General features: G+C 47.9%; 1 protein-coding gene across 1 annotated transcript in view; it reads right to left on the reverse strand.

Moving 5' to 3' along the window:
- Window positions 1-1,124: 1,124 nt before the first annotated feature.
- LOC149363092 (uncharacterized) overlaps window positions 1,125-16,058 on the reverse strand; it is a 31,413-nt gene continuing 16,479 nt past the window's right edge. The window contains exons 4-5 of the mRNA XM_089569878.1: window positions 7,092-8,174; window positions 1,125-1,827 (exon numbers count right to left, since the gene is read on the reverse strand). Of these exons, the coding sequence (XP_089426004.1) occupies window positions 1,631-1,827; window positions 7,092-8,174 (1,280 nt within the window). The 3' untranslated portion in view covers window positions 1,125-1,630. The remainder of the gene's footprint in view (window positions 1,828-7,091; window positions 8,175-16,058) is intronic.

Consider the following 16,058-nt stretch of genomic DNA (forward strand, 5'->3'; position numbering starts at 1 on the left):
TTCTTCTGCAATCGAAAACAGGGTTGTTCCTGGCCTCTTTTGTAAAACAACGAAAGCTGTCATAATCTCTACAAGCAGTTTAGAGTGTTCAACAGCAGACATTTAACGAAATACGTATTATCCTGTTGACCCTACCGCCAACTCAGAGCGCGAATGGGGTGCCCACAGACCCAGCAAGACAGTTATGTGCCTATCGTTTCCAAATGCCAAAGCAGGTTATAGAGTGGGCCTAAGAGAGCACTGGAAACTACACTAATTTGCTTTGGGCAACCGGGCTGCGCAGGGAACGCGATAGAACAGAAGACCTTAGGGGGAAGAAGGCCGAGTATGCATGTGAGCACAGAGACGTCAAAACAGTCCTGTGAGACGCATATGTTGGCACTTGCCTTGAAGCCTCAAAACCGGCCTGCCATTACAGATCTGTCGGCCGGTAGCGGCAGTCAGCGGAGTCGGTATGTTGGGATCTAATTATTTTTTTTTGGCTCAGAGAAAAAATATTGTAAACATAGCATCTCTAAACGTCTCGATAAAGAACTATTTCATGAAACGAGACATTAACAACACACACACACACACACACACACACACACACACACACACACACACACACACACACACACACACACACACACACACACACACACACACACACACACACACACACAAACAAATATATGCGTGTTTCTGTGTGTGTGTGTCTAGGTGAATCGCGCTCTTCCTGAGCTCATCTTATTACTTCAGTACCTCTAGACGCAATTTTAGTGATGTACTATTAAAGCTACTTAGAAAAATCATGTGTTCGCTTTGTATTAAGCTATATGTATCTGTATTCTTGTACATGTGTTCTTGAACGTAGAATGAAATGGGAGGGACCTTGATGTCAGTTCCGCACAACACGGTTTTCTTTTTCCAAAAAAGATGCTTTATTTATTTTTCATTTGTTTCCTAACATTACTTCGTGACAATGCAAATGTGTTCATCCGCCTTAAGAGGTATTACACAGAAATGTATCTGCAAAAATCAGACAAGAATGAGAATGCTTAAAACGAAAGATATCTGAGGCATAATTGCTTTCACGTAGTGGTTGTTGTCTTATTGGTAAGGATGCATGCATGACTCCAAAATTCTTTCGAGTGAGGTAGCAATCGTCATTCTTTTCACAGTAAGTTAGCACAGAACGCTGTGATTCTCCCAGAATAACATCACATCAAAGCGCCTCTTCTTGCGTGCGCATCAAACATATACAGGCCTGTAAGCTGCAATATAAAATCGGTAAATGCACGCAAGCAAGTCGTAAATCCGGCACATACATGTTTTTTCGTCATGTGTGGCAGATAGATTGCAGTTTAGCATATCTTCACACGACCGATATTGACAAGAGTGACAAAGTACTATCATTATTGTTATTTTTTAATATTTCATTTATTTTATCCCTCAGTGCCGTATAAGCATTGAAGAGGAGATGGGAGAAAAACTTGTAGCAAAGAATGTGGGAACAAAAACTGATGCGTAAAAGAATAATCCTGTTTATACAATGTTAGCTAAGACAATAAATATATTAGTGCAGAACAAAACTCTCAGAGTTTATACAACGGCCGTTAAAACTTCGCGAAAGTTATTTATGTCAGTATTAGATACAATTGGTGGTGATGGGCAGTTCGCTGCTATTGGAGTCAGGTTTTCTGTTTTGATGCTCAATCTTCCAAGATTTCTGCAGCTTCAGTGTAGACCACCTCAACAGGAAAAACATAATGCTCATGATAAAGTGTGCACTTGCAATGCAGTAGTAGAGGTTGTTGTATGAGCCCTGCTTGTCTCTGAAAAAACCTGCAAATCAAGTGAAATCATCTTGTTAGTAAGTGGATAAAATGGAACTCTTTCTTTTTTTAAGAAAAGTGCAGATTCCTGAATGACAAACGAACAACAACAGTTCAGAGATGCCACACCAGCTCCAAGTGGTTTGTTGGGCTAGTTTATCCTTCTTTATCTAAAACAGCGCTGGACACGCGCAGCTGGATTTTATATGTATAGAGTCCGATGCAACAGTCAACAAGAAGTCCCGTCACACGCTGTTTCGTTGCCCTCATCTTACCCCACAAAATGCCCTTTCTTTTCCTAGAAGCCGTAGGGACCGTAGGCATAGTTATCATTTTAAGCTTAACAAATTGCAGGCACGTGCACATAAAGCATACTTTACCTAAAAGTATCAACAGGCATGGTAGACGAAAAGGCCAGCACTCCAGTAATTACAAAATAGGCCCAGAAAGGCACAACTAATTACAGCAATATGATATGATGCAGAGCAAACCCGCAAGTATATAGGTAGAGCTCGGAGATAATCTGTAGATTAAAGCAATCTACTCCGAAACTACCGTCGACCACAATAAAAAACACGCGGAGTTCCCACAGCAAGGCACGTGTGGCGTGTAACTAACATTGCGAAGGCACCTCGGTAGAGAGAGGGTGTGGTAGATGGTCCTTCCTGACACCGTATCAGTTTGGGTTCACCAAAAAACGCTCTACAGAAAGCGCCTTGCTAGTGCAAAAAGAAATCATTCTTAATGCCTTTGAACACCAATTGTATTCACTTGGAATTTTCATAGACTATTCAAAGGCATTTGACAAAATAAATCACGTTACACTATTAACAAAATTGGAATATTATGGTTTCAGAGGCTGTTTCCTTTCTCTTATTAAATCCTACCTACAATACCGCCAACAAAGGGTGCACATAAGTAACTCTTGCTCCAGCTTCAAACCATTGCTACATGGCGTTCCGCAGGGAAGTATTCTCGGGCCACTACTTTTCAACCTATATATTAATGACCTTGTTAACATAGATTTAAATACATCATTTGTTATTTATGCCGATGACACAAGCTTATTTTTCTCCCATAACAGTTTACCCCTGCTTGTAAAGAAAGCGAATGCAGTACTTGATGTATTGAACACTTGGTGTCTAAATAATTCCTTAACTATAAACGTCTCGAAGACAAAATCAGTTCTTTTTCGCCCTAAAAATAAACCAGTTAATTCAAATATTGTCCTGCGACTTGGTCTTTCAGTCATAGAGGTGGTACCAGTAATAAAAACCTTAGGTGTCCTTTTTTATGAGAATATGCAGTGGAACGCACATACTGACCTCGTTCACTCCAAACTATCCCGAATAGTTGGTATTCTTGCACGTTTTCGTAACTTTCTTCCTAAGCACATTAAATTACTTTTGTATAACTCCCTTTTCACATCCACATTATCGTATTGCTACTTGATATGGGGCACCACAACGTACACAAACTTGTCCAAAATCTATCGACTGCAGAAAAAAGCTGTAAGAATTATTTCAAATGAACCCAATGACGCCCACACAAAACCTCTTTTTGATGACCTTAGATTACAACCATTACCAAACCTGTTCAATGCACTTCTGTTAAAACGTCATCATGCCTTTCATCTAAATAATGACCCTTTCCTTGAAAACCTTGCGACCCTGTCTCCGTTTGCGAAAGCATATAGCACACGAAGCAGTCAGACATGGAAGATTCCTCACACCCGTACTAACTATGGCCGCCAAATGCTGATGTACACACTACCACATGCTCTTAACTCTTCTGATAACACCTCCAAGTCACCTCCAAGACATTAACACTTACAATTATGAACCCGCAATGTTAGCCCTATCACTTGACATGTTTTTATGATTATGTAAAGCCGTCGCCATATATATATTGCTTTTCTTTATATCGCTATCACTTTTTGTCCCCTGCTGTATTGCTTTGTGAACGGGGTGCTAGCCTTTGTCAAGCCGTTACAGGCTTTTTGCTAGCACCCCGTTGCATCACGAGTTCTGTAACATCATTGTTGATGCTAAAATAAATTTGAATTTGAATTTGAATTTGAATTTGAATACAGCACTCAGGTATAATTCTGCGCTTAAATACATCCGCTAAGGCTAGCATTGTACAATCACCATTCTTTGTACCTGGAATGAAACCGAACCCCATTACATGTGCGTAACAGCAATACGTGGCAAATTGTCAGTCTCACGCAATCGACATTCACAAGACGAAGTCATCGTGCTGGGTACCGATTAAGTGGATAACCTGAATGTGAACCATGAGCTTCTTTTTTAAAGAGGCTTGCGTTTGGATCATATCCGCAAAATACATGACAAAATCTGTTGCTTATTAGGTGCGACTGAACTCTCCCCTCGGCTTCCGGAGGTCGAGAGTTCGATCTCGTGGCAAGCGGCCTAGCGATCCGTTCAACACATCGAGAACTAGCTGACCCTTTGCCTAGCACCCGACTCTGCAGCTGTGCAACGCTTCAGAAATGTTACTTAGGCCTTAAAATTCTCGTGTAATGTGGGCAAAAACGACTCCAAAATGGTACAAGACGGGGTGAAACTCGCCGCGTCCAGGTAAAAACAGCTCCACGAGAGAGCTGTGCCGCACGATGATGATTTCAGTCGTTTAACGGTGGAACGAACCACGCGATTGTCTGTACAAGATCCTTTTTGCAAGAATTTCAATCCAGAAGAGCCGAGTTCTTGGCAGGGGCGAACTTGCGCGCATTAATCAACCGCTGGGTGCCGGGCGGCACTGGTACGAGTTTCTACTAAAGGCTGCATGCTATCGCCGGGCCCTGTGCTCGCCACCCTTGGGTTTATTGCTCCGGAAAGGAACCTGCGACTTCAAATCCCGTCACTGACAAATGAAACATTCGATAGGTTGGCGCAACCAAAAGGAAATAAAAATAATAAGCCCCTGCCGACAAGTGAAACAGACGACCCAAATGAAACAGATGACCCAGCTCGTTGTGAGAAATTTCCTCGTTGGAATGTTTAATGACAGGAAAAGGAGGAGAGGTCGGCCGGTGGTACGGCTGGTCACCTTTCTACTGCTGCAATGACTTTGAGGTAGGTTATCCGCCTCGCATTCGGGGAGGGCTCGGCTATCTCCTCACTGCCGCCGGAAGCTCACAGATTATAAAAATGGGCAGAGAAGTTCCATGCCTGTTTTTTTTTGCCTTTTAAGGGGCTCGTGTCTAGAAAAGGAGCTATAGTGTCTCTTCGCTCTGTTTCCACAGAGGATATTGGGCGCACCTCCAACACCATAAGGGTAATCAGATTCGAACGTCCGCCGTGGCCATGGGAGGCGCCTGTAATAGATGTCACTGGGAACCTACCAGTAAAGTTGGTACAAACGAAATCGTGGTGGCTCAGTGCTTATGGTCCTCGGCTGTGTACACGATGGAGGCGCAATTCTAGAGGCCCGTGTTCTGTGCGATGTCAGTGCACGTTAAAGAACCCCACGTGGTCGCAATGTCCGGAGACCTTCATTGCGGCGTCTCTCATAGACTGAGTCGCTCTGGGACGTTTACCGCCATAAACTAAACAAAACTAAATCATTGGTCTGGCTCTTGCCCGATCGTGGGCCTCCAGCGCTCCGAACAAATTCAAGTCCATGCCACTGGAGGTCCACAAATATTGGAGCTCCCAGTCTAGCCTGTGGGAGGGAACACCGAGTAGACCTAGCGGTAGCACACCGGCATAAATGGGTACAGATGCACTGCGGCAAGGTGCTCGACCAATTAAGAAGCTCCACCTAGAAGACCCGTTTATGGCGCTGAATTCTACGGGGTTCATCGGGCATCCGCCACGGCTGTGGGAAGCACCTCGCTGCCCCCTGGTACCAACCGACAAAGTAACTACCAGTGCACTCTCGGCCTGGTGCCAGGGCATTATGGTGCCCCCATGCTTTAAAGATGGTCAATGTCGTTTTCCGCAATTGTACCGTTAGCAGCGGCGGCCATCTTCTGTTGACGGGATAGTGCTTAGTTCCGCCGTAAAACAACACATCTTCTATAGTGCGGAAAACCGCAGCTGCGGCCTTTTCTATTAGCAATGCTTTCACATGATCGCAGCGGTGAATGAGTGTGTATGCCTCGCGCAAGGTACCACCTAAAGCGGGCTGCGCAGTGGTGCGAAATTGGCTGAGCCTGCGAGGGGCGTAGCTTGGTTTACGGAGCTTCTCTCAAGCGCACATCATTCAAAAAAGCCAACTGATCTGCCGAAAAGGCCTTGTTTCCATTTTTACCACTGTGCCCACAAGGCTGTGTTTCATGCCAACCACATTTCGCAACAAAATCTGCTGTTGTTTAGCTACTTTTTATTAAGTTTGCGTTATGAGTTGTATCCGGGCTCTCAGTTTTACCACTTTCAACGCTCCCACTTCCTTGCGGTAAAGACAGCGAGGAATATTGTCATCTTAAGTTACATCGAAAGCTGCCCATCCAGGTCTTCGAAAGCCGTTTCGGAGACGCTCTATAAAGCGTTGGCTCATAATTTAATTAAACAATGGGTGGCGGTTTAGCTTTGCTAACACGACATTCTGAGCGGAAATAGTTTTTTGGAGATGGACACCACCACCACGTCGCTAAAACGTGACTGAGGTCTCCACTTACGGAGGTAGCCAGCTATGCGCGCCTTCGACTTTCTTACTAACACTATCAATTTGCCCAGTGTACGCCGGTGGCCTATGCTCTAGTTCCGAGTGTCTGCAGGAAGCTTCTGAACACCAAAGCGTAATATAAACAGAATGCGCCAAGTGCGTGAGGGAAACTTGCGCCAGCAATTCTGATTTAGTGAATTTGCTATCCCTCAGCTTTCCGCATCGTTCATTTTGTATTCGCAAAGCTCTCAACGAATGATGACGATTGTGAATTTTTATGGCGCAAGGGCATCTGCAACAAAATAGCGCCATGGCACAAGGTTTTTTCGTTTGCTCACGGAGTGATCACAGACCCATTACCCAAGAATTTCACTCTGAATAAGCTGAACACCTGGCCAGGGTAAGCTTGTGCTCGTTTTACCATTGATGGGCACCCCGCGGTACTGGGAATCGAACCCCGCACCTCCTGCATGTGAGTCGGATGCTCGACCACTAGGCCACCGATGCTCTCAACGAGTATGTGCAGAACTGCATTTACGCGCCGACCATCGAGCCGCAATTGTAGGCCGCGTTGATTCATGAATCAACTTACCGCAGAAAAAGAAACACTGAGCTCTCCAGAGCTTCAATTGCGCGACTCACCCAGTATTGCAGGATTGCAAAACAGCATCGGCACCACGAGGAGGCCGGCGGTGGCCCATGCCGCCGACACCGCCTCGACGCCGAAGTGGTCTGCCGCGACCACGTGTTTCATGGTCGTAAGACAGCCAAGGAATACCCACGCAACTGCTGCGCAGAGAGCATACGCACTGAACGTTCGCGTCACGCTCAGCAGCGCAGTAGTGGCTGCGAAGAGAAGATAGCAAGCGCCTGCGAGTGTGGTACGGTTGGCAAAGCCAGCGTCCGCCAAGAAGGGAAGTAGCGTGCGGCCGAACAGCTGCGACGGCACCGTGCACACCGTTGACATGTCAGCCTCGAAGGAGGTTGCCCCGCGGTCTAGTGCCGAGTCCACGATGGTCGCCAAAAAGAGGTGATCGGAGTAGTTGACCAAAGCAACACCGAATACGACAACCCAGTACGCCGGCCTGACAAAAAGCGTCGATAGCGGCGGTGGTTTGCCTTCCTCCTCACGGGCTTCATTTTCGGACTTTGATTTAGAATTGAGGTCAGTGGTGCATCTTTCGGGATTAAAGTTTTGCTGAGCGAGAAGGGAGCTAATTACTGCCACCGACTGTTGGCACTGTTTAATTTTTCTGGATGCAGCTGTCGGGTTAGAGACGAAAATTGCAATTTTTGAGCTTCTGTCCGCGCTTGCATGGTTTTCAAAGGCTCTGTCTTCGGTTTCTGCCACACGATCAGGTCCTTGACCGTTTGAGTCTTTTGTATTCACTCTAAAAGCGTTCCCGACCTTTTCAGCTCTAGGTCGTGTTTTATGTTGCGAAGCTTTGATGAATTCTTCCTTCTTTTCAGAGAACAACTTCGGCCTCAAGGCAGGCTGTCTAAGTGCGTACAGAAGGGGTGTAAGGTTCAGACCAATGGCACCCACAATCACAAACATCTGACGGAAGGAAAAGGTCGCATACAGCTGAGAGAGCAGAGGAGGGTAGATAAGCGACGAAAGGGAGTTTCCGGCGTAACGAATTCCTGTGGCGGTTGCTCTGTACTTGTAGAAGTACCTCATGAGGAGCACTGTGACTGCTACGGCCACAATGCCTGATCCAGAGCCTGCGAAGAAGGAAGGCATGGTAAAAATGTTAAAGCAGACCGAGGGCATGCCCGATTTTGTTTCAAAGTCAGTAAAAGGTGTTATTGAGGAAGATGAACTGAATACTATGATCCTGATTCCATGATTTCAAGAGGTTATTCATGGGTATTTGGACTACCCGATTCCTAGCGATCGGGAGCGCTAGGCTGCATGAGAAATTGTGACAGACGCTTGTTTTGTTTGACTCTATTCATTAGTGCCCTTGGTGATAGAAATAGAAGAGGAGGCGGGGTGTTTGTACTGGTACACCGCGGTGTACCATGTGTATTATTGGATAGCAGTGCTACTGAGATTGAGTCGGTTTTTTGTAAATAACGCTTAGCAAATGGCAAAACACTTGCCATTGAGTCATACTACCGACCTCCGAATGCAACCTACGAACAGATTCTCAAACTGTCGCAGGTAGTCGAGACCATTAAATGTGACCACATTTTTTTTAGGGGGGGCTTCAACCTGCCCGAATTTGCCGGGTTAAACAATGATCCCAGAACTACTGCTTCTGGTAGTTTATATTCCGTTTTTTTTTTTACTTTCTTCGTGAAAATAGGTTTCAGAAAAATGTTTGCATGCCATCATGAAACGATGGCACCGGTCATGTGCTTAATTTAATGTTCTGCAATACTCCGAGTTTTGTATCAAATGTGCACGTCTTGCCTAGAAAAGTGTACGTTTACAGTGCTGGCAACATTGATGCGATTAGCTCAGCCCTTGAGTTGTTTTATCCAACGTTTGGTACGCTAGCAGACGCCCTCAGCACTGAACAGCTATGCAACGTCCTTAAAGAGAAGCTGTTTACATTCAGCGAAACTTTCATCCGGACAGGAGTCTTGTCAAGCAGGCGATCCAGAGACAAACCATGGTGTAATAAAAAACTGCGTATTTTTTTTTGCAGAGTGCGGCGTGCGTATCGCAATACAAAACGGACCGGCTGCGCTAGAGCACGCCTTAAGCTTAATAAACACTAACGCGAATTCCTAAACATGGCCATTTCGGCAAAGGTATCCTATATTCAGGACCTTGGACTGAAGCTAGTTGAAAATCAAGAATAATTCTTAAGATTTGTTAGACGCAATGGTAAAGACAGTGTCTCTATCCCCCTGCTAATAGATCATGGAATAATAGTTAATGATGATGCACAAAAGGCTGAGCTGTTCAGTAGTTACTTTTCTTCAGTTTTCAATCAGAGCTACTTGCGTATGGTTTAAGTGGCTTCCCAGATTGAAGTAGATTTAATGACAGAAGTCAATTTTAGCGTGATGGGTATTCGAAAACTTTTGGATGGCATTAAAGCAAACAAGGCATGTGGTCCAGACGACATTCCAGTTGCATTAATTTGTAAATGTTCAGTGATATTGTCCCAATATTTTCTGCTTTTATTCCAAAAGAGTTTGGTCGAAACTGCACTACCTAATGACTGGAAGATGGCGCGTGTTGATCCCGTGCATAAGAAGGGACCAAAAAACCACGTGGAGAACTACAGACTGGTGTCACTAACAAGTGTAGTGTGCAAAACAATGGAACATATTGTTTATAGTTGCATTATGTCTCATCTTGCCGAGTATAGTGTTATTTATCCTAGTCAACATGGATTCCGTCAAGGGTTTTCTTGTTCAACGCAACTGGTTGAATTTACAAATGACTTCGCAGTAGCTATCGACAAAGGGCAACCAACTGATCGTATTTTTTTTTTACTTCAGGAAAGCATTGACGCTGTTCCTCATTACCTTCTCGTCTCCAAATTGCGAACGTATAAGCTTAAAAAAAGTATCATTATGTCGATTGCCGAGTATCTTTCCCAAACACAGGAGACCCTGGTGGTTAATGGTTGTTCATCTGCTTATGTTGATGAGACTTCGGAAGTGCCCCAGGGTTCAATTTCGGGTCCTCTTTTGTTTTTACTTTTTATAAATGATATTGCTGAAGGTATTCAGTCATCTTTCGAAATGTTTGCTGACGACTGCGTGGTCTACAGAGTGATTGATAATGCACATGATCATGAGCGCTTGCCAAATCATCTGGATATAGTACTGGAATGGTGCAATAAATGGAAGATATCTCTTAATGTTGAAAAGTGTGTACACATCACTTTTACAAGAAAGAGGTCATATCAAATAAACACTTATCGATTAGGTAGCACAGATTTAAAAAGCGTTTGAGAACATCAATACCTGGGAGTTCTTTTTACGTCAGATCTTAGATGGGCAAAACACATTAACTGCGTAAAGACTGCAGGTGCTCGGGTGTTGGGATTCTAAGACGCAATTTTAGTCAGCTGCCAAGTTGTCTCAAAGAAAAGTTATATTTTACTAATGTCCGCTCGTTATTAGAATACGCTTGCGTGTGCTGGGACACGTATACTGGCGAAATTATTGACGCAATTGAGAAGATACAAAACAGGGCAGTGAGGTTTGTTTGCGGTAATTGGAGCAGAAATGTTAGTGTCCGAGAAATTGCAACCAAACTCAACTGGCAGGAGCTGATGGAGCGCAGGAAAAATTTGAGGTAAAAATTTTTACATAATATTGCCGCAACGCATTACTGGCGCCGCCTAGTAGTCGCGCTCAGGAGGCTGGCGCGCGCTCTTCTTCGCCCGTGAGCTCGCTCGCTAGTCGGTTAGCCGGCCGGGACGTTTCCGCTGGCGCTTGGACGTTGTGGCAAATACAAACCTGCCTACCTGCTTCTGTGACATTTTTGGTGGAGCTTGCTGGGTACATCCCATGTCCGAAGAGCTTTTGGGTGCCTCCGAAGCCCAGCTACACGCCGTGGACACACCTGTGCACAAGGCCAGCCGCCGCTTGAGAGGCTTAGCTCCCGAGTGTGGCCCCCTTCTTTCCTTACCGCGAACCATGACGACTACAGAGGCAAGCCAGCCGGTTCACCTTCCAGTAAGTGCCCAGCCGCTGTTCTTCCATGCTCCGCGTATGCCCACGCCGTTGCATGGCGACAAATTTGAGGATGTTGAGGACTGGTTGACCAACTACGACCGGGTCGCTGCGTTTAATGCGTGGGACGAGGAGCGAAAGTTGCGGAACATTTATTTTTCACTTGAAGACGCCGCCAAGATGTGGTTCGAAAACCACGAGGCTACCATCACCACCTGGCAAGATTGCCGGCAAAAGCTGCTCAGCACATTCGGCAACGACGCAAGAAAAGAGATGGCTGAACTGGCTCTACAGTCCCGAGCGCAGCGGCCCAATGAGAGCGTCGCCATGTTTGTAGAAGAAATGACTCGGCTTTTCAACCGCGCGGATCCGTCCATGTCGGAGGCAAAGAAGGTGCGCCATCTTATGCGTGGCGTTAAAGAACAGATCTTTGTCGGCCTTGTGCGTGACCCTCCATGTACTGTGGCTGATTTTAAGAAGGAGGCGACAAGTATGGAGCGTGCCCTACAACAGCGATTTGTGCAATTTGATCGTTCTGCGAACATCACTGCTGTGGACTTCCGCTTGCCGATGAACGGCAACGATAGTGGCGCCCTTCGCGAGCTTGTCCGAAGCATCGTACGTGAAGAACTGCAAAAGATGCCCTTTCTCGAGCAACACCCGCGTGTTGGCGGCATCTCGGATGTTATACGTGAAGAGCTCCGGCAAGCAGTGCCATCAATGCCATCCCCCCAGCCGCCTGCGCCGCACGTCATGTCCTACAGCGACGCGTTGCGTACCCCTGCGCCAGCACCGCCGGCACCCTACAGGCCCGCCCCTCTCGTCCGTCCTGCACCCCGACATCCAGCTCCGGCTGATGCGCCCGACACTCGACCGCCCGTTCGCAAAGCACACGTGTGGCGTACGCCGAACAATCTACCGCTGTGCTTCCACTGCGGCGAAGCCGGACACGTACTGCGCCACTGTCCATACCGTCAGATGGGCTTGCGCGGATTCTCACCGGATGCCCCTCGGCCGCGCTATGGTGAACGACCTCGGGACATCGACCAGTACCTCAGCGCCAACGTCCCACCTGCGTCCCCACCGCTACGCCAGTCCAGGTCGCCATCGCCGCGACAGTTTTCCCCCAACCGGCGTACTTCCTTCAGGCAGTCCCCAAGTCCGCGCCGGGAAAACTGAGGACGGCGACTCTCGGAGGTAGAGCCGCCGTCGATGAGCACTACGACCAAGATCCTCCATTCGCTGATTCGATCAAACATTCCGACCTCCGACCCCCCACACCGACCAGCAGTCCGACCACTTTCCGACGATCGCCGCAGTTTTCCTCCGACGCCCCCAATCGACGCACCGAACGACCAACGAGTCCGACGACCTCCCGACGATCACAGAAGCTTACCTTCGACGCCGCACTTCGACGCACTGAACGACCCGTCAGTCCGACGATCCGTGATACGGCGCACTTCGTCGACGGTGAGCTTCTTTCCGCTGAGATACCGATCGCCGTTGACAACCACCATACGACTGCCCTTGTAGATACGGGCGCTGATTTTTGCGTTATGAGTCGTGGCCTTGCTACAATCCTACGCAAAGTCCTGACTCCTTGGCACGGCGCGCCGATAAGGACAACCGGAGGGCATGTGCTGACGCCGCTAGGAGTGTGCTCTGCCCGAGTCGAGATTCGCCACGTAACTTTCTCTTGTTGCTTTGCTGTGCTGGCGGAGTGCTCCAAGGACCTGATCCTCGGTCTTGATTTTCTTCGAGAAAACGGCGCAATCATCGACCTCCGTGACCTCATGGTGACTTTTTCGACCCAGCGCGCAGTTTCCGACGACAACACAGCAGACAGACAAGTTTTCCGGGTATGCGATGACCATGTCACGCTACCTCCACGCACCAGCATGTTTGTTAAAGTGCACTGCGACAACCCTCCCGCCCTTCAAGGCCTCGCGGAAATTAATGTGAATTTATTGTTGAGCCTACAAGTCTGCGTCGCTCGTGGGGTCTTTTCCTTGAGTAATAACCGAACTGGGGCGCTATGCTGGAAGGCCCGAGTTTGCTGAAACTCGGAATCTTCCCGAGCTCTGGCGACGCCCTCAGATGAGTGATCTAATGGTAGCAAGACAAAATCCCACCCTCGTCACGCCTGCAGCTTCATTGGGTTATCTGGATATATTCCGTGCTTTATCATCACATCGGCGCCACCTCATCGGCTTCTTGGGCGGTCTACAAAGAACGGGTCACGTGAGCCAACCGCCGGTGCACTTTTCATTTGTGTGTCGCTCCACCAAGTGCACTGCGTGTGCAGTTAGACATTCGAGGTTTGTTGAATTTTATAATGCACTTAATACACCTTTATAAGCATTTTATAGTGTGCAAGATTTGGATTTAAAGCGCTTTGGAGTGATTTATGCATTATTAAATTTTGCTTTGTACCGCGAGGGAACGCCACCAACGCAACGGTCCTGTCATGAGCTGACTGCCAATGGCGACAAAGCACACGTGCAACGCTGTGAAAGCTACGGAAGTAGTCCACAAAATAAAATACAGAGAGGTGTATCACTCCGCGCTGTTCTGTGGCCGTGTGGTCTAACGCGTCGCTCCGGAGAGTCGACAGGCAATGGGAGCGCGTGGGTTCAAATCCCGCATGGTGAAACTTTTTTTTTCGCACATTTTTTTTCATCGCAAGTTGAATTTCGCGTTAGTTGAATGAGAAAACTCGTTTTTTTCAGAATCGCTTGAATATTATGCCGTGTTCTGAAATGAACTGCATGCATCTGCTCATTACATGCATACCGCGTTAATGTGAGCTGTCCGAAATTCGTTGTCAATGAGATCGCACCGGCTTTTGGTCAGCAGTGGCGGTTATCTTCCCGATTCTGCAACATTGTGACTATACTTTTTAGATGCAAGTGAGAGGTTTGTGCGAAAGATGACATTCATTCGTCGGATTTAATTAATTAGCATGAGTGCTCTGCAGTGGCCCGATTAACAAGTGGCCATCTGCAACTTTCGATTTCGCCGTTGCCGAGGAGCCCACTTTTATGCGTTGCATATTGCAATCACTCAGTTCAGCCCTTGGGCGCGGCCGGGCAGCCACCATTGACCTTGAGAGCAACCACGTGACGTGACGTCACGACAGCCGGAGGAAAAGCTGGGCCCCAACTCGCGCGGTCGCGCGCGGCCGCAGCCACCACCTGACTCCCGCTCCTCCCGCTAGGGGCGCTGCGCCGGCGCGTGACGTCTTGCCGAGAAAATCGAGTGCCGCAAAGCAATACCTCGCCCTCAAAAAAAAAAGACCGCGCAATATGCAACGCATTCTTGGCTTAACCAAGCTAAGCCTGGGCATCTTTTTTTTTTTTTTTTTGGGGGGGGGGGGCTTTCTTAAGGTACCTGGCATGTTATGAATTGTTCTGTGGAACCGGTGAGCGGCGGATCCAGTCTTCGCCAAAAGAGTCTGGGACCGACTTTGGCACTGTGCTGTAGAGTAGCCCAAAGGGCTTGGCGAGAACAATTATTTTTCACTGATTGCAATGTTCAATGCATAATGTGCCTTCCTCGTGAAATAGTTGGCCTTCACCATGTCAGGGCTGGACTTCGAAGGGGCCTTTACGCCAATGTAGGTCCCGTGGACGCATCCCATGCGACGTCTGTGATGCCGCCGCGCAGAAGGAAACGCTTCTCAACATACGCACGCTCGGCCGCAGTCGTGGGCAAAGCGAGCCACCGCTTCTGCACAGCCGCGTCGATAAGCGCGTCGGAGACGTCCCTCACAGAGCGGCTCACAGTGCTTTATTGGCGTCCAATAAAGCGGTCTGCACCGACGCTCCCCTGGAAGCTCCCGGTCGCGAAGAACCGGAGGGCGCAGAGTACTTGCTCTTCGACCGAAAGCGAATGAAGCCCGGTACGCACTCTCCGCAGGCGTCGGTCGTCGCCTAACTATTTACATCGTACCGATTTTTTGGAGAGGCGAAAATGTCACTGGAATTCGTCGTCGGCCAAGGCAGTAAACGGGTCCAGCCGGCCGTACTGACATTTGCCGTCAGAGGAAGCGATAACCCAGGCTGCTGCTGCTCCCGCCATGACAGTCCCGAGATGAATTCGGGGCACTTTACCGTTCACGAGTTTAGCTCCGAGTTCACCTGTCAATCAAAACCATTGGTCACGCCCCCGGCGTGCCGTACATAAATTATAGGCGTACGCGCTATGGGTGGACCACTCCCAACATCCCTGCCGGCTACAGGTATGCTGCGCGGCTTTGCTGATTACTGACAGACATCGACGATGTTGACCATCGAAATATAACAGTCAAAACGGACGTCATCGCTGATAAATCTAAGCACCTCTGCGAAGGACACGCAACGTGGCGAAAGCCGCCGATTTCTTCGCTCGCACACCAAGATTGCACAACACTATAGCCTGTTGCAACTACGTAAGACACAGCACAACGCTGAAGGCGCGTCACACCTGCTTGCAAGGCGTCAAAAACGGAGCACGACGACGAACCGGTGCTTGGAGCACTTCCTACTCCAACAACATCGCATCACAGGTGTTTGGCTTGGCCGTCCTTTCATCGGTGATAAAGCTCAGCATCAATGTGGCAAACACATCTGGGATCGACGAACGATCGCTGCTCCAGACCCAGTGCAATAAAGTGTTTGTAATTTCCAGCACGCAAGCACTGCGTACTTCACAACCGTAACACCTTTCTCTGTTATAAGTCCGATTCCATTATTAAAAACAAGATCCCTCACCTGCCCGAATGATATTAATGCGATGTCCCTGCGGTATACAACGGCGATCGACTTTAGTGACCAAATAAGTCCGCAAAACCTTGAAGTGCGCGACGTTATCAAATACTACGCAGATACGCGCGCCACCCCCTTCACAGCTTTTAGTCAGCGCCTGATGACATGGGATGAGTTGTGTCGCTGGGTAGCACGCTCTTCGCATCCGCAGTGCACT

Source organism: Amblyomma mixtum, chromosome 2 (assembly GCF_055824585.1).
Source record: "Amblyomma mixtum isolate Tamu chromosome 2, ASM5582458v1, whole genome shotgun sequence".
Lineage (NCBI taxonomy): Eukaryota > Metazoa > Arthropoda > Arachnida > Ixodida > Ixodidae > Amblyomma > Amblyomma mixtum.